This window comes from Macrotis lagotis, chromosome 5 (assembly GCF_037893015.1).
Source record: "Macrotis lagotis isolate mMagLag1 chromosome 5, bilby.v1.9.chrom.fasta, whole genome shotgun sequence".
In the NCBI taxonomy this organism is placed as follows: Eukaryota; Metazoa; Chordata; class Mammalia; order Peramelemorphia; family Peramelidae; genus Macrotis; species Macrotis lagotis.
The window spans coordinates 112,380,862-112,400,567 of record NC_133662.1 but is presented as its reverse complement, the minus strand read 5'-3'; the positions used below and the strand labels follow the sequence as shown (position 1 = coordinate 112,400,567).

Below are 19,706 nucleotides of genomic sequence, written 5' to 3'. Positions count from 1 at the left end.
TGGCACAGTGGATAGAACACCAGCCCTCAAGTCAGGGGGACTTGAGTTCAAATACAACCTTAGACACTTGATATCTACTGACTCTGTGTATCTGGGCAAATCACTTAACATCATTGCCTCATAAAACCAAAAAATTATATGAATTATTTGTTCTTAAATTTGATGTATCATTGAATGCATTTGCAATAGATTTCATTGTCTTGGACCCTTCAATATTGATGGTTTCTCTTGTTTGTCATCTTTGCCAATTTTCTGAGTAAAACCACAATTGTTTTAATTTATGTTTCTCTATAGATATAGAAAGTGGATCAGCTGTGGGAACCAGAGGACTTGGGAGATCCTACCCTGGCCCTGTTATTTAATAGTTATGTAACTTTTCAATCATTTCCCCTTCTGGGGTTTAGTTTCCCTGTCTATAAAAAAGTGAAGGTGTTAGTAGGGAACTTTATAAGATTATCTTACTCTATAACTGTGTAAGATCATTTTAATTTTAAATTGTGTAATTCCCTTCAGGGCTATATTCAGAGAAGACTTTGAGAGCCTAGTAGTGGTAACCCTGGGTCAAAGGCTATGCACTTTTTTGTGACTTAGAGAGTTTTAAATTTCTTTTCCAAATGACTGGACCAGTTCCCAATTCCTTTAGCATTATAGGAGCATAGATTTAGAGCAGAGACCTATGGGTATACCTGTGTAGTAGAGGAAATTTGAGGCTTGTAAGTTAGATGACTTTTTCAGTCTCACATAGTTAAGTGTGAGAAATGAGATTTGAAGACAGATCTTAGTCAAACACATAACACTCCCAAGTTCAAAAGAACCAGATTAAAATATAATTATGAAATATTTGACAAAAAATAAAAAATACAACATTGATAATTACTATATAGTTTTCAAAATTAGTATATACCCACAGGAATCCTTTTGTATGGTTTAGTGAGCTTTTCTTTTTTATTTGAGTAATTCTAAGTCTGTCCTTTCCATTTACTCTAACAGTTATCATTTTCCTTTTTTGTTTTTTGTCTCTGTCAATCTCATGTATGTGAGGTGGAACCTTAGAGTTATCTAAATTTGAATTTATTTTTTATTTGGGGCCTGTTTTTATGATTGATAGCTTAAATCTTCCTTTGAGCATACCTATTCACCTCCTTTGACCATTTATCAGTTGAAGGATGGTTCTTGTTCTTATATTTCATTCTGTTCTATATATCTTGAATGTCTAAACTTTCACTTGTTGCTTCCCTTCCTATGTTAACTTAAGTGATTTGGGTTATTTGTAGAAAGTCTATAGTTATCTGTCATCAAAATTATCTGTTTTATATCCTGTGAACTCTCTATTCTTGTTTGGTCAGTAACCTTTCCCCTAACCATAGTTGGCAAAGGTTTTTCCTTTCTTGCTTCTCTAGTTTATTTATACTATAACTCTTTATATTTATGTGATGTGTCCATTTGGAGCTTATTGTGGTTAAGGCATGAGATATTTATTTAAATCATGTTTCTGCCAGATTGCTTTCCAGGTTTTCCGGTACATTGTGACTCAGTAGCTGATTATTAAATACTATGTCACTATTATTTTGCTTCTCTATGTTGTGTACATAAGCTATCTCATGGATTGACTAATAGTTTTGATCAATATTGCATTTTAGTGTAGTTTGAGATTTGGTACTGATAATTTCCTCCTTCTTTCCAGTTTTTACCCCACCCACTATTTCCCCCTTACTTTTGTTACTCAAATGAAGTATTATTTCTTTTTACTAATTTAAATCAAGCCTTTGTCAGTTTGATCATTGTGGCACAGGATAAGTAAATTAATGTCTTGCCACAAGCAGTGAATATCTCTCTAATTATTTAGGCCTGCATTTAATTCTGAAGAATATTTTATAATCATTATTACAATTCTGATGAATGTCTTGATAATTGGGATCCCAAATATTTTGCAGTCTGTTATTTTAAATGTTATTTCTGTCTGTTATTTTAAATGTTATTTTTGTCTTTCCCTTCTTGATTTTGTTAATGTATTGTAAGCTGTAGGCTTATGTAAGTTTATTTTATATCCTTCCTTGCTGAGATTTATGATTTATTTCAATTAATTTTAGTTGAATCTCTAGGGTTCTTTAAAACAGATTATCATGTCATCTGAAAAAAATAACTTTTTTCTTTCTTTTTTGCTTGTGTTTATTCCCTCAGTTCCTTTTTATTTTTGATCTTATTCTGTAGGTAGTATTTATAGCACTGGATCAAATGAAAGTGTTGATAATAGATATTCTTACTTTACTCCAGTTTTGTAATTTTTTTCTTAGTATATTTTAAAATTGGAGTGGTTCTAACAAATTGTCCTATTTATGTGTTACCTGGACCTTTGATTTTCTTCAGTGCACTTAAATAGTTTCTAAATGTTCTTTTTTTCCTCCCCCCAAACTCTTCCCCCATCTTTCTATTTTTTTTCTTTTTTTATCTTTCACTATTTTTTCTCTCTCCATAGTTTTCCTTTGTAATAAATATAGTTGAGCAATGCAGTTTAAGACTTTACTTAAATCTAAAAATGTATCTATCATTCTGAACCTCTACTATATTGCTACAATATACTTCATGATCATTCTTTAATAATTTTGAATTTATTATAATTTTTCTTATTGTTTTATAGTTTTAAATTTTTGTTTGTAGTTTTGATTGCATAATAATCTGAAAAGGATGCGTTTTCTATTTCTGCTCTTGGTTGTGCATTTGATTATGACATTATAATGCCCGAGTTTTATGATGAGTTTTTATGTAGATGCCATGTACCACTGAGAAAAGGTATATTCCTTTTTATTCCCATTTGGTTTTTTCCAGAGGTCTTTGATATTTAATTTCTAAAATTCTTTTCATTTCCTTTCTTCTTATGTATTTTTGGTTGAGATTTATCCAGTTCTGTGTCTGTTTTCTCCTATGATTCATTTAATTTTTCCTTTTAGGATGCTAAATCATTTGGTGCATGTGTGTTTAATATTGATATTACTTCATTGTCTATGGTACCTTTTAGCAGGATGTGGTTTCCTTGCTAGTTTTAACTTTTGCTTTTGCTTTGTTGAAATCATGATTGCTTTTTTTTTTTTTAAATTTTAGCTGAAGCTTCTAGACCCTTCAGACCTTTACCATTACTCAGTGTGTGTTTCTTTGTATCAGGTGTGTTTCTTGTTAACAACATATTGTAGGATTCTTACTTTTGATCTATTCTGATATCTGCTTCCATTTTAAGGATGAGTTCATCACATTGATATTAATAACTATGACTATAAACTCCTTTTTTTCCTCTTGTTTATCCTTCTTTCTCTTTTCTTTTTTTTTTCCAAGGCAATGGGGTTAAGTGACTTGCCCAAGACCACACAACTAGGTAGTTATTAAGTGTCCGAGGCTGGTTATGAACCCAGGTCCTCCTGACTCCAGGGCTGGTGCTCTATATCCACTGCACCACCTAGCCACCCTTTCACTTTGTTGCTCCTCACAAGTGTTTTGTTTCTGACCACTGCTTCCCCTAATCTGCCTTCCCTTCTATCAGCTCCCCTTGCATCCCTCCCCTTCTTTCTTATCTTCCTCCTTTCCTACTTCCCTATAGGGTAAGATGAGTTCTATACCCAGCTGGGTGTGTATGTCATTTCCTCTTTGAGCTGATTCTGATGAGAGGTTTAAATGTTGCTTGTCACCTCCCCATCTTCCCCTCTGCTGTGAAATCTCTTTGGAATAATTTATCCCATTTTACCTCTCCCTTTCTCCTTCTCTTAGCACATACCTCTTTCTGATCCCTTAATTTTTTAAAGTATCTCTTTATAATCAATTCACGCCTGTGCCTGCTATGTGTATACTCCAACTCCTCTAATGATGAGAAAGTTCTGAGGAGTTGCAAATATTATCTTCCCATGTAGGAATGTAAACAGTTTAACCTTATGGAGTCTTTAGGATTTCTCTTTTCTTTTACCTTTTGATGATTATCTTGAAATCAATTTTTTTTGTTCAAATCTCTTTTGATCAGGAATGTTTAAAATTCCTATTTCATCAAATGTCCACTTTTTTCTTTTGAAGAATTCTACTCACTTTTTCTGAGAAGTGATTTTTCTTTGTAATGCTAATCCTTTGCCCTCTGGAATATCATATCTAAGCCCTCTGATACTTTAATATAGAAGCTGTCAAATCCTGTGGTATTCTGACTGTGGTTCCTTGATATTTGAGTTGTTTCTTTCTGGTTGTTTATAGTGGTATTTTCTCCCTTGACCTGGGAGCTCTGGAAATTGACTGTAATATTCCTGGGAGTTTTCATTTTTGAATCTTTTTCAGGAGTTGATTGATAGATTCTTTCAATTCTGGTTCTAGGATATGAGGGCAATTTCTTTGATAATTTCTTGAAAGATCCTGTCCAGGTTCTTTTTTTTTTTTTTTTGATTATGGTTTTAAGAGTAGTCTAAGATCTCTCCTCTACCTGTTTTCATGGTCAGTTGTTTTTCCAGTGAGATATTTCACATTTTTCCTATGTTTTCATTCTTTTGCTTGTTTTATTGTTATTGATGTCTTGTTTCATGAAGTCATTAGCTTCTACTTGCCCAATTCTAAGTTTTAAGGATTTATTCTCTGCAGTGAACTTTTGAATCCCATTTTCTATTTGACTAATTCAGCTTTTTAAGGAGTTGTTGTCTTCAGTGAATTTTTTATCATCTTTTCCCATTTTTTGTCTTTTCTTTACCAAGGTATTGACTCTTTTTTTCCATGATCCTCTTTTATCATTTTCCTTTCTTTTCCTAATTTTTCTTTTACCTTTCTTATTTGATTTCTAAAATCCTTTTGGAATTCTTCCAGGAAATCTTTTTGTACTGATAACAATTCACATTTTTCTTTGAGACTTTGGATGTAGTTATTTTGACTGTTGTCTTCTGAGTTTGTTTTGATCTTCCCTATTACCATAGTAACTTTATGCAGTTGTTCTTTTTTTTGTTGTTTGCTCATTTTTTCAGCCTATATGAATATGACATTAATCCTTTACATTATGCCTGTGCTTACCCCTATCCCTTTCCCAGCACATAGGCCATACTCTGTACCCTATATAAGTCCTAGTTTTTTTTCCCTTGATGATTGTTTATCCTTTAGGGATAGAGTTTATATGCAGTAGATTTACTACCTGCATAACTTTTAGTTGTGAGTCTTAATGAAATTCTTTCACTATTTGAACCCTAGCTCATCACCTGAGTCCCAAACTGCATCCTTTTTTACTAGTTTCTCTCTAGGTATTGAGTGATACATTCTTCAGGAATGGCTCAGGTTGGGACTATCAGATTTTCATTGTGCCATGAGTTGTTTTCAGATTTTTGTCAGGAAGTCTAGTTGCAGCTTTCCTGGTCTGAGCTTTGTAAACTCCTTACTCTGATTTGTTTCTGAGTAAATAGTTTGTTCTTGGCTCCAGCCTCTGTTGACTAGCTGGAGGCTCTACATGTTTAGAGTGACAAAACTGTAATCTTTAACTTGGTCTTAGCTCCCTGCCCTGGTAACTTTAAGTCTAGGACTAGTGATGTTATTTTAGGTTTAACACAACTGCCTTGCACTTCTGTTCCTGTTCCTTGGACAGTACACAGTCTGAGGCCAGGTCTGAGCTGAATTGGTGACTCCTTTCTCCAGCACACTGTTGCAGCTATCTCATAGTTTGTCCAAATCTCCTCCTAAGTCCAAACTGGGCTCCCAAAACCAGTTTTGATGTCAGAGCTCCACAACTACAGACTGTCCCTGACTCTTCTGGATTCACATCTATTCCTTTCCTAGAATGCATCCTGGTCCTCTCCTTTGCTCTAGCTTCCCTGCAAGTCCAAACTGTATATACAGCCTAGCTCTGAGGTCAGAGAGACATCAGTGCTTGTTGATTCTTGTTCCTGCACTTTGAATTGGAAAAAAATGACTTGATTTGGCACTCTTCTTAGAGCTTTATTGGAATAGTTATAGGGAGAGCTTGGGTTATAATATGTCCTTCTATGCCATCATGAAGGCTGGTTCAGTATTGATTTTCCTTATTCTTTATTATTGTTGAAGATTTCTCCTGTGCCAAGTGAAATGAATCACAGATGAAAAGAAAGAATTCCTTCCAGCATTTGAAGATAAAATGAGACTTGGAGAAGATTCAGATAGGATATTGCTTTAAAGTTGGCAACACCTAGTTGCAGGACTGCCAGTAAAGTACCATCTTGGGTATTGTTTTATTGGTAAAATCAGATTCAAATAGCAGAAATAATTTGATGGGTGAAAAAAATTGAATTGCACAATAATGGTTAGAAACTTAGAAGTATGCTATGTGTTATTCTTTAGAGAATATGTGCATGGAGCTTACAAAATTGATTTAGTTTGCTACATTGAAGTTGTTTTGTATCACTACCTTCTCCACATTTCTTCTTGGATGATCATGGATTACTTTTTCTCTGTGTAAGTACTTAACTTAGTGTTGGTTGAAATGAATAAGTGAATGAAAAATCATTGATTAAGCATTTACCATTTTTGTGTAAAATGTGATAAGTTCTAGAGATACAAATATAAAAATAGAGTTCATATTTTAATAGTCTGAGACAATTCTTAGAGGAGTTTTCAACTGCAAATCAAGTGGTTAAGATCCCATATTCCTTGAGGAAGAGCAGCAATGCAGATAATAAAGCATCCACTTTAATGTCATTTCCATTAATAAAGTACTAGCTTGTGATTCAATAGTGTCAAGAATTATGGTGATGAGAACTTGTTTTTCTCTATCTTCAGTAGCTGCTGTTGTTGAGGATGCAGGTGAGCTGTAGTAACTAAAAAATTTATTTAAGGCCTGCTTTCCTGGACTATTATTTCTGAGGTCAGAATTTGCAATGAAGAGGAAGACTCAAGCATTCTTCATCTGATCTTTATTAGGTCCTTTCTTAATGAGATATAATAGGAAGACTCAGCATCATCCTCTTCTACTCTCTCATCCCCCATATTGAATCTTTTGCCAGGACCTACCTTTGTTCCATCTTTTCTTTTTTAAGTGACTTGCCTAAGGTCACACACATCTGGTTAATTATTAAGTGTCTGAGACTGGCTTGAACTCAGGTCCTCCTGACCCCAATACTGGAACTCTTATCTACTGTGCCACCGAACTGCCCCTGTACCATATTTTATTATAAGACTCTTATCTTTTTGAATACTATCCCTGACTGATCCCACCTTCCACACTTTCCCTAAATCCTGAACTCTCTCCCATGGTATTTCTGCCACTTAGCTTCCCCAACTTCCTAAAAGTCTCAGCAAAAGTCCCACCTTCTTCAAAAGCCTTTAAACTTTTGTTGTTGTTTGTCCTTCATTCTTGATGAAGATCCTGACAACAGGGAAGTGATGCCATGGCATGCACATGAATTGAATTTGAATGGGGGGGGGTGCTGTACTAAGTCACTAGATCCCTTTCTCCTCCAGAACCATCAGGGTTCATTAGCCAGATATATGGATCAGGTTGACAGGAGATAACCCTAGATGTGAGGCAATCAGGGTTCAGCGACTTGCCCAAGGTCACAGTGAATTAAGTGTCAAGGCTGAGGTGGGATTTGAACATGAGTCCTCTTGACTCCCAGTCAGTACTCTGATCCACTCCACCACATAGCTATCCTTTAAAAATTTTTTTATTTATTTAGTTGTCCTTTTAATCTTTTTCTTTTTTTTTTCTTTTTAGGTTTTTTTTTTTTTTTGCGCAAGGCAAATGGGGTTAAGTAGCTTGCCCAAGGCCACACAGCTAGGCAATTACTAAGTGTCTGAGACCAGATTTGAACCCAGGTACTCCTGACTCCAAGGCCGGTGCTTTATCCACTATGCCACCTAGCCGCCCCTTTAATCTTAATTTTAAATGATTTCCTTCTCAGTTTGCCTCTAATTTATCTTATGTTTCTAATTTGTACATAATTATTTTCAGGTTTTCTCCCCCCATTATTTTTAGATCATGTGCTCCTTGAGAGTAGGAACTTTCTTTGTAACTCAGTGTTTTTCACAGTGCCTGGCACAGAGAAAGCTCTTATTAAATATTAGTTGGCTAAGATTTAGTAAAAATATTATTTTGATGTGATACATTTCTACTCTTTTTTTGTGGATGTGTTTGGAATGAGGGTGGTGATGCTGGATAAGGGCCTATATTTTAGTCTGAGTTCAGCTACTCTATTTTGGCTCTACTTTAACAGGATCCTAAACCTCAGTTGAGAGCTAATGCCAGCTCTTTACTTTTGAATCCTTAGAAAATCAAGGTGATTGGAGCAAAGGCGATTTGGGATTAATCTGCGACATTTCTCAACATCTGCTAGCTCTTTTTATCTGTCCATTGATAGAGCCTCCATTTTCGGTAGGGTTCTACATGACCATATTTCATTTGTCTCCTGACTGTGTTCTGACTGTTCAGATTTTATCTACAATGCTCCAACAAATTCTTTCATCTCTTCCCTGAAACTGCTCTAATTAAAGTTATGAAGTGGTCTCTTATATGACAAATGCAATGACTATTTTTCAATCTCCTTTCTACAGACACTGTTGATGACTTTTCTCTAGAATACTTTCCACTCTCTAGGTTTTTGGGAGATCATTCTCTTCTGATTTTCTCCTACCTGTCAGACCAATTTTTTCTTTTTTCATATCTAGGTCTTCTTTCGGGTCATACTTCTGACTGTAGGTGTTCTCCAGGACCCTTTTCCCCTCTCTTCCATATTACTTCTATTGGTGTTCTTATCAGTTCCGATGGACTTAATTATAATCTCTATGCTAATGACTCTCAAATCTATCTATTCTTTCCCATAGTCTCTGTGGACCTTTATTCTCAAATTTCCAACTGCTTTTCAGGCATCTTCAATGGCTTTCTCCTTAATCCTTACCTTATGTCACCTTAGGTTTATAATCTAGGTATGATCTTCACCTGATTCTTTGCCAAAGTCTGTCCATCACTCTATGTAACCTCTTTCAAATATTTCCCCTTCTATCTTATACTATCACCACCTGTTGATGGCTCTCATTACTTAATGAGGTAATACTGCAATAAAAAAACAAGGAGTGTTGAATAGCTGAGGTTCTGCCTGCCTCAAATCTCATCCTGCTTTTAATAGCCTCCATTTAACTACCAAAGTGATTTTTCTAATGTACAGGTGTCATTCAGTTAATTCCAGTGACTCTCTTATCATTTTTCCAGGATCAAATACAAAAATCCTGTTGGATTTTCTAGGTAGTTCTCTCCCTCCCTCCCTTCCTCCACTCTCCTCCCCTTCTCCATATGATCTTCCTTCACCTTTTCCCCCACCATGCTCTATTTGAACTAGTGACAGTGGCATCCTAGGCTGTTGCATGAACAAGATACTTCATCTATTGGCTCTGGGTATTTTCTTTGACTGTCCCTCATTCCTAATTTGTTCTCCTCATCATCACTTCCTGGCTTCCTTTAAGTCTCCAAATAAATTCTGTCTTTTATAGAAAACTTTAGCCAACTCCTGTCAAGTCTTTCCTCTGTTTTTTATTGTCCATAGCTTGTTTATATGTGTGTGTGTGTGTGTGTGTGTGTGTGTGTGTGTGTATATATATATATATATATATATATATATATATATATATTTGTTTATCATCTCTCTTTCCCCCTCACCCCAAAGATTGTGAGCTCCTAGAGGCCCAGGAACTGCTTTTTACCACTTAGCACAGAACCTAGCCCATTAATAAATACTCACTAATACTCCCCCCCCTCTGCTTTAGATTTCTTTTATGTGTTTTCTTCTCCCATTAGAAGGTAAGCTCTTTGACTGTCTTTCTGCTTTTATTTATAATCACAGCATTTAGCATAGTACCTGACACATATTTATTCAGTATCTGTTAGTTAACTGACTGGTCCTCAGATGGGCATAGCTGTTTCCTTTGTATCTTTTCACAGGATGTTTTCCTTTGCTTGTAAGTCCAACCTTCTTCCCTCCTGTGCTTCCTTGCTTACTTGGCTTCTTTTGAGACTTATTCTAAATCCTATACTCTGTTGGGCCCTTGTTTCCTGCTCCCTACCTCCAAAGGTTACCTTTTATTTACACTGTTTGAACTTAAGAGTTTGTTTCATCTACAGAAATGTGAACTCTTTGAGATCTCTCTTTTGCTTTCTCTGTCTTTCAAGTCCTTTGGTGGTGCTGACACATAGTAAACATTTGAATTACATGTTGACTGGCTCATTCTGTACTCTTGGATCATCCTCAATTAAGAGATGGGGTAGTATGATTGATTCATCATCATTCTGCTGGAGTTCTGATTGGTCCTCATGGTGATCAGAATCATAGCTCTTTAATAAAGTTGTTTCCTTCTTTCAGTGTTGTATTTCTTGCATAAGTTCTCCTGATTCTGTATCAATTCCAATTACTGGTTCTTTTCTTTTGATTTTGTTCTCTTTGAGTATATACCAGCTATTGGAGTGGCTGGTGGAATTGGGATGAAAGGCTTAGACTTTAAGTCACAGGTTGCACAAAAGTTTACAAGATCCTACAAAGAGTTCACAAATTGGGTTCTTGGAGAAGCATTAAGAATAGTGAGTTTCAGTATTACTGTGAGCTAGTGAAAGAGAGACAGACTGAGGGGAAAGAAGGATTACAGGGAAGGCAGGAAACCACTGATCTGTAATGTGAGAGAGTGGCCACATGGGGAATCACTCTCTGGTTCTTTAGCAATTTCGGAAGGTGAGTTTCTAAGAAGAGAGTAGTAAAGATGATTAAGAAAGGGAAAAGGGAAGAGAAAGGAAGCAACCATAAGACTATGGCTGGGCTTAGATCAATTTAGGTCCAGATGCATGAGCTGGGACCAGCCTGGAGAAAGAAAGGAAGGGAACAGTCACAGGGTGATGGGACAGCTCAGGAAGGGCTGAGCTCAGAGCCTGACCCCTCCTTAAATGCACTTCTATGGTGGGAGGAAGTGGGTAGTGTTTAAAATGAATGGTTTAATACCTGCTGCAGGGGCAGTGCTAAGGATTGGCTAATCCCTGAGGTGAGGTAGCATCTACTGCAGGCTGGTAGCCCAAGAGCAGGACTAGGGCCAGTCCTGCTATTAAGTCCAGAGGGGAATGTGTTGACAACAGCCAATACAGATAAAAGTCATAAGATTTGTTTGTAAAACAAAAGAAATTACACTATTTCTCTTTGCCTAGAGTTCTTCATATTCATTGGATTAGAGGTCAGGAATAGTGAGTTCAGTGATGTTTTAGGAAAATTTGCACATTGCTTTACAGAATAGGTTGGCCATCTCTTAGCTCATATCACAAAATGCATCATCGATGTGTCTTGTCTACCACATAGTGCAGTTTATTTTGAAGAGAGAGAAAAGCAGAGTGCTATAAATTTAAAGTGATGATAATACATTTGTTGAACTAGTGCTAGAAGGGACCTCAGAATCTAGTTGTTGAAGGAAAAAAATATTAGCACTGTACTTTGTGTTTGAGACAAAAGTACACTGGAAGCAATTTTTATTCATTTATCATAATTCTAAATCCCTAGCATTTCTTGCTGAGTCAAACAAGCACATTATCACCTATTTTCTATTGAGAAATGTACTTTTCAGAACTTCTCTGTTTTCCTTCTAATATTATCATAAATGTTCTCAATGTGTAATTAATTCCTCAGAGAAATATTGTATTGATGAGAAAATTGACTGGAAAAAATAAGATGGCGCATTAGATGAAGTGTTTTAAAATCAGACTATTTTTATATTATAGAGATAATAATAGAACATTAAGTTTGTTGAGTAAAGAAATAACACATTCAGATCCACAGCTGAATTTAGGATGAATTAGAATGGAATGATATTTTAGACAGTGAGACCAATTAAGAGAATATGACAGCATTTTATGCAAAAGATTTAAGCTAGGAAAGAGGCCATGTGAATAGAGAAGAGGGTTTTTTGGTAAGAGATCTTGTAGAAGTGGAAGCAATTGATTATGTGGAATGATAGAATAGGGAATCAAAGATTGCTGAAGTTATAAATTTGGGAGATTGGAAAAAATAGTGATGCTTAGGAATGTAGTAGGTGGGAGTAGGGCTAGATTTCATGTACATGTGTGTCTTGTGTGTCTGATTTGCATGTGCTTAGTTTGAGATATTTTGAAGATACTCACTTTTAAATTTTAAATAGGCAGTTGGTGAGAAGATGCTGAAACTGAAGTGGATTGTTACTAATCTACTTAGAGATGTTAATTAAGCTCATGATAGCAGTTGGTGTTATCAAGAGAAAGTGTAGAGAGAGAAATGACTAGGGTCTAAGGACAGAGGAGGAACCATTGTAAGTTTTCCACTGAGTAATGAGACAAGGAGATTTAGAAGGGACTTTAGCTAAGTAGGAAGAGAATTAGGAGAGATTAGGGCTTCGAAAATCTGAAGATAGGAGCAACAGTGTCATATGTTTCAGTGAGTTTGAAAAGGATGGAACTGAGAAAAGACTATTAGATTTGGCAGTTAAGAGACACTTAATTACTTAGGAGACAAGTGGTACAATAGGAAATCAAACCTCAAAGGACTGAACCAAGAAGAAAAGAAGTGAAGACAGAGTGTAGACAGTTTTTCCCCCCCATAGGATTTTTTTCTTAGAAGGATAGGAGATAAAGAATGAGAACTTGAAGGGATAGTGGATTGTAGCAAAATCCCCCCCCCCCACTCTTTCTCCCATAGTTAGAACAAATATTTGGACATATTAATAAAGTCATGGTAAAAGAGGAGGAGGATAAAAGAAGGTTTATTATCCAGGGTTATTCTGGAGCTATCTGATTCTGGCTCTGATCATTAAAACATAACCACCACTCTGTAGATAAAAACATAACTACACTTCTTCTGTAATGATGACAGAGGGTTCAGAAAGGACATATCATTTCCCCATATTATAGGCCATAAGCAATTTATCTTTGTTTAGGTCCACCTGAGATTTTTTAATTTGTATTTAACTGTTTTACATTTTTCTTGACTCGTGTTTGAACTTGAAGATTTCTTTGTTTCTGTTCTTTAGGAATGGTCTCTTTTGTTAAAGGTCCATTTTTTTCCTCTGTAAGATTTTATTTAGTTTTGCTGGGTAAGTTATTCTTGAATATAAACGTGTGTCTTTTGTCTCAGGAATAGCTCCACTCCTTTATAATGGTGGCTGCTAAATTGTGAATGGTCCTAACTTTAACTTCTTGGTATTTGAATTCTTTCTTTCTGACTTCTTATAGAAGTCTTATTTTTTCTCTGTCTTGAATGTTTTGGCTTTGGTTATTCTATTCTTAAGAGTTTTCATTTTGGAGTTTTTTTCAGGAAGTGGATTCTTCCTATTTCCACTTTGCCTTCGAGTTCTCAGAGATCTAGACAGTTTTCTGTAAGATTTCTGGATATGAATACATCTAAGATTTTTTAATGATTGTTTTTTTTTTTTTTAGGTTTTTGCAAGGCAAATGGGGTTAAGTGGCTTGCCCAAGGCCACATAGCTAGGCAGTTATTAAGTATCTGAGACCAAAGTTGAACCCAGGTACTCCTGACTCCAGGGCCGGTGCTTTATCCACTGTGCCATCTAGCCGCCCCTCTTAATGATTGTTAAATGTTTTTTCCCTCATTCTTTCTTCCATGTTTTTTGCTATATATTTTCTTCTGTCAGTTGTGTTTGTGTGTATGGGGGGGGTTGGGGAGGTTGGTTAATCTTTTTACTTTGTTTTACTATTTCTTGTTATTTCATTGAGTTACTAGTATCTACTAGGTTTATTCTCATTTTTAGGGAATTATTTTCTTGGGTAAGCTTTGTTCTTCTTGTTTCAAATTATTAAATGCCCTTCCAGTTTTATCCTTTCATAACTTTTTTCATTTTTTATTTCATTTGTAGAAAAATTTTAAAAACTTTTATTCGCTTTAAAATAGAAGTTTAAAAAATTTAAAAACTTTACTTTTGTTCTTTATTCTACTTTTCTTGGAACTATATAGTTGAACTTATGCTTAAACGGTTTTCCTCTGAGATTTTGACTTGTATATGTTTTACGGCTATGCTCTCCTGGGTTTATGTCTTGAATGTTCCTATCACCATAATAATTTTTTTTTTTTGGCAAGGAAATGGGGCTAAGTGACTTGCCCAAGGCCACACAGCTAGGTAATTATTAAGTATCTGAGGTCGGATTTGAACTCAAGTACTCCTGACTCCAGGTCTGGTGCCATAATAGCTAGCTTTTGTATGGTGAAATTGTTTTTGTTTGTCCATTCTTTCAGCTTATATCCTGACTTTGGACTTGATGTTTTGCTTATATTCTGTATACTTTTGAATTGGAGGTCTGCTTTGATCTATTTTTTTTTTTGTGGGGGGGAGTGCTAATTGAGTATTATTTTCTTCCAAGATCACTGCAGACTTGGGTCATGGATTCATTTCCCACTTGACTACTCTCCTTTATACTTTTCCATCATGTTCCCTGTGGTGGGGATCTTTTTCTTCCTTTTCCCTCTGCACCTTTCTTTTGTGTGTTGTCTTCCCTATTAGACTGTAAGCTCTTTGGACAGAGACTGCCTTTGTTTTGTGTTTTTATCCTCAGTGCTTAGCCCAGAATCTGACAGATAACCAAGAATTAAATATGTAAGCTCTCAGTGCTCCTAAGGTGTCTACTTGGAACAAAGTCTGAATGCTCTCTCCCTGCTCTGAGTGCTGCAAGTTCCTAACTTGGGTTTGGGTCTGAGCAGCAATAGGTCTTTGGGTTTGCTTCTTGAAGTTTTGGTAGAAAGCTGCTAGGTTCAGCTGTAATTCCTCTGATCTCATCTATCCTCGCCCTGTGACCAAATCTCCTCCAAATGGATCCAGAAAATCTATCAGACTGATCTTGATCAGGAATTAAACAAACACACATGAGCATGGGGAGTCCTTTTTCCAACCTAGCTCAGCACAGGGAGACAGACACTGGGGATGACATTCAGACTGAACTGGAGTCTGGAAAGGGGACCCTACTGCATCCATTCCTGGGATCAAAGGCACACTTGGCTGTTGAACTTGCTTCTCAGTGTACCCTGGATCTCTGTCCTGAGACTGGGTAATGAGTGAGAGAATTCCCAGTTGGTACCTGTTCTTAACCACTTCTTCTAGTTTGAGTTCCTCCATTCTGGATTTGGAACCTCATCTTGTGCAGCTTCACTGCGCACCAAAATGTTCCGTGGAGGTGCCTCTGATGGTATGTTATCCCCAGTGTCTTCAGGCCTGTCTGCCTTCCTATCCTAACCTCTGCTGGGAAAATGACTCACTGTGATTTTTTTTTCTTGGAATTTCTGATTAGAATTTAGTCTGGTACATTTTCTACATCAATTTAGAGACTTTGGGGGGGGGGGGCAGGGGTAGTGGAATTCACTGTATTTCTTCCTATTGACTTCCCTGTCTTGGATCCAAGACTTCTCATTTCTGTCTCCAAAATGTTTTTTTCTGTCCTCCCCCAAACCTTCCATGCAGCTGCCTAACCAGTCTTCCTGACTTCACTTTTTCCCACTTTAGTCCACCTGTTTTACTTGTAGCTTCCCCATGAGTAAACTTATTTGCTTCAACTTTTTTTGTGACTTCTTTGCCTGACATTTAAGACTTTTTATACCATTAGATCTCATAATTAATATTCTTATTGACTGTTGCTTCCTGCTATATCCTTTCTCAAACAACTGTCCCCTGAACATTTTGTGCTTCTTTCTGTGACCTCGCTTATGTTATATTATTTCTCACTAGAATATTCCACCTCAGCTTTGCCTCTCGAAATTCCTTCTCTCCTTTCAAAGTCTGTTTTTAATATTGGATTTAACTACTTCCTCCATAAAGCTCTCTTTATTGACCCTTCAAACTGATACTCTTGTTCTTTTTCACAAAGTATTTTTTGTACCTCTTTAATGGCCTAGATACAGATTGTATAAACTAGACAACTGTCCTTGAAACTGGAGGATCTGGGTTAAAGTCTTACCTTTGACTTATCCTGGCACTGCCATCCCAGGCAAGCCATTGAACTTGTGTACTCTAGGCAACGCCAGGCTGTAAATTTGAAGAGAAGCTGCTGCATTTGTTTTTTTCTTCTTTTGTTTTTTTTGTTTTTTATAAGGCCAAAAGGGTTAAGTAACTTGCTCAGGGTCACACAGCTAGGTAATTATTAAGTGTCTGAGGCCGGAATGAACTCAGGTCCTCCTGACTTCAGGGTTAGTGCTCTATCTACTGTGCCACCTAGCTGCCCCTTGATCCGCATTTGTTGAGGGACTTTTTTCCACCTGGCAATTTCCTGTACCAGTGAATTAATTATATGTTTTGTATTAAAGTTACCTTCTATATGCTACACCTCCCTATTAGATTTAGGTTTCTTGAGGACAGGGATTCTTTTTTTTTTTGCAAGGCAAACGGGGTTAAGTGACTTGCCCAAGGCCATACAGCTAGGTAATTATTAAGTGTCTCAGACCGGATTTGAACCCAGGTACTCCTGACTCCAGGGCCAGTGGGGTACTTTATCCACTATGCCACCTAGCTGCCCCTAGAGGACAGGGATTCTGTACCTAATTTTGTGTCTTGTTTAGTGTTTAACTTAGTGCTCTACATACAAAAGATGCTTAATAAATGTTGATTGAATTGTTGAATATAGGAAGAGTCCTTTTGTTCATACTGTATTTCTCAAGTTTATCAAATTCCTCTGCCAGTCTAGATTTAGAATTCAAAAGGCATTAATATGCGATAATTTTATTCTTTCACTTGTATAAAAAGAATCTTATGGTTCCTATGGCAACTATGACTCATCCAGATTGTATCTTCCTCACAGCATTAAAAATAAAACTATACAATTTTTGAGCTTATGAAATATTTTATATGAAGGAAAAATTAAACTTTCTGTTTAAATTATGGTTACATATGAAAAATTTGTCTGAATTCTAATATAACATTTTGTTCTTAGTATTTAACAGAATTGTAGTATTAACCATTTGATACTTAAAAATATTTCTTGCACTCATGAAATTTACTTGAAAATATTAAATCAGAACATAAAGATATTCTGATGCATTAACTCATACAATAATGTAGGACAAAAATATTTGACTGGTTCCTTGCTCCTTATTTTGCATCTCTACTTCTGCAGCTTCTTAATGCAAACCAATGATTATTTCTTTTTTTTTCCTGGAATTTTTAAAATTTATTTAAGGCAGTGGGCTTAAGTACTTGCCCAAAGTCACATAGCTAGGCAATTATTAAGTGTCTGAGTCTGGATTTGAACTCAGGTTCTCTTGACTCCAGGTCAGGTGCTCTATCCACTGTACCACCTAGCTGCCCCTGAATGTTTTTCTTTTACCTACAGTATAATTAGCTCTCAATTAATGTGTTAAAAAATTTGATGCCAATTTGAAAGTAAAGTTAACTGAAGAATATTTTGAATTTTCCCACTTTTTTTCTACTAGTTTAAATTTTTTTCTTTGCCAGAGTTCAGTTTTTTGCTTCCATCTTTTTTAGGTTTTTGCAAGGCAGATGGGCTTAAGTGGCTTTAATCTTTTATAGAAGAATTTTTGAAAATGGATTTTTTCAGCTGTTGAAAGTACATATATATATATATATATATATTTAAGTATCCAATAATTTTGATTTGCACATATTAAAGTGTTTTAAAAATAGCTCTTAAATTTAGAAAAGACAGTGATTTTTATATCAAATGGTAAGATTGAGAAGGGAAAAATTAGGTCTAACTGCATACCTAGCTGCCCTTGCATACTATTTTATAAAGCTACCCAGATATATTTATAGGATTAGGTGAATATATGATATCAGAATCGTTTCTTGTTTGGTTGTTTCTCTGCCATATTGAACTTTTACAGCCATGACATGCAACAGGTACTTTAGAAATTTTTGATTCTACTGGTATTAGTCTTTATCTCCTAAGGTTTGGTATTTCACCCTATAGCCTTTTACCTCATATTTTATTTCTTCAGGTGGTAGTGTTTGTTGAGAGATCCCATTGTAATTTTTACTAAGGAAATGATAAGCAGTGATAATTGTGTATAAAAAATTTCTGGTAATAGAAGTAATAATATTATGTTTGTGCCACAAAAAAACACCTACATGTTAGTGAGCAAACATTCCTGTCTATGAGAACTCTTGATTCTTGTGAATATTTCAAAATATGCCACCTTGCACTACTTTTAAGACATAAGACTACCAGTAATTTGCATTTTTTAGTGAATTGTTCTATTAGAATACTTCAGTACGGGGTGGCTAGGTGGTGCAATGGATAGAGCACCAGCCCTGGAGTCAGGAGTACCTGAGTTCAAATATGGCCTCAGACACTTAATAATTACCTAGCTGTGTGGCCTTGGGGCAAGCCACTTAACCCCACTGCCTTGGAAAAAACTTAAAAAAAAAGAATACTTCGGTAGAATCTTGATTTTGAGTGAGCACTGATATTTTCCTGTAATATACTTTAGTTTATATCCTTGTTTATTCCTAAAAACTCATAATTTCAAAAAAAATCACATTTTTATGTCAATATTGTGATTAGTGACTTAATGTTTTGATCAAAATTTTGTGTCAGTGGTTTTTATTGCAAATCACTATGAATTTCTTCTTAAAAGTTAACCTTTCTGTAGTTCAGATGGTAACATCAAAAATATTTATGAAGATTTGCACAGAATTTTGGAAAGGCTTTCTTAACATTGAGAATCTGTATTCATTTAATTTCATGATTCATTTTAGGGAGATGACTGTATCTGCATTTATATTTTTAAGCCTGAAGATAACTGGTAGAAAAATAAAATGATGATTTTTTGTTTACGTGCAGAAAAGATGAAAAGGAATATGCATTGAAGCAAATTGAAGGCACAGGAATATCCATGTCGGCTTGTAGAGAGATTGCAGTAAGTAGATATAAACATAGTTCTTATTTTATCATATCAGTTATTTTAGATGGTGTTAATATTAAGAAGCTATTTTTATGAATACATGTTAATTTATAAAGATTCAATGATTCTTCAGTTAAATGTTTGTGAAAGAGGCAGCATCCCTTTTGAGTAGTTTTGGGGTGATAATATTCATAAGATCATAGTACACATTATTAAAAAGTTTTGAAATCTAAGTGATAATTTGATGGTTGTTTCATTTTTCTGTTTTATAGGAGACTGTTTTGAAGAATAGGGAAACTTAAGGAGGAAAGTGATAGCATTTGTACATATAAAATAGGGGAAAGTTTAAGGAACAAAACTTACCTTCTAGGGTACTGTTATGTTATGTTAACATTGATTTCTTTTATGGTGACTCTTTTTTTTGTGAATATTTTAATAACTTAATATTTTAAATGTATTATTAATATAATTTAAAAATTTATTATGCATTTTTCCAAGACTATACTAAAGTTTCTGAAGGTATATATGCTGATAAATTCTATTGTAAGTGTTTTGTAAAAAGAGTTTGCAACCTTTAGGCCTGACTGATTTCCATGAATGCAAAACTTTATCACAAGTTGCTTACTGGAAAAGTAGCGAAAATGATGGTTGAATGCAAAAGGACAAATGATGTATGATTAGAGTCAAGATGAAAGTTTTCTCATACCCTTTGTTTTTCCCTCAAATCACAGTCCTGATCGAGCTGTTTCCTTAATTACCCTTCTAGACCGAATCACTTTTCCAGATTTTCCTGTAAATTTCACGTTAGAGATAAATATTAGCTTGAAGACCTGTTCACAGTGGATTTGCCTTTTGATTATCAAGATCAGGAAGCAGGAGACAGTAGTC

At 35.5% G+C, this 19,706-nt stretch overlaps 1 protein-coding gene and 1 long non-coding RNA gene across 18 annotated transcripts in view; one reads left to right on the top strand and one right to left on the bottom strand.

Moving 5' to 3' along the window:
* Nucleotides 1–19,706, top strand: part of CDK19 (cyclin dependent kinase 19) — a 192,409-nt gene that overhangs the window by 44,530 nt on the left and 128,173 nt on the right. For 13 of the 14 annotated variants that reach the window (XM_074187354.1, XM_074187364.1, XM_074187352.1 and 10 more), the window contains one exon: nt 18,758–18,833. In XM_074187354.1, the coding sequence (XP_074043455.1) occupies nt 18,758–18,833 (76 nt within the window). Of the gene's footprint in view, nt 1–342; nt 365–18,757; nt 18,834–19,706 lie in introns of those variants that run through there. The other variant, XM_074187361.1, reaches the window with a different exon arrangement.
* LOC141487809 (uncharacterized) overlaps nt 1–19,706 on the bottom strand; it is a 210,948-nt gene that overhangs the window by 124,628 nt on the left and 66,614 nt on the right. The gene's annotated exons all lie outside the window — the stretch shown is intronic.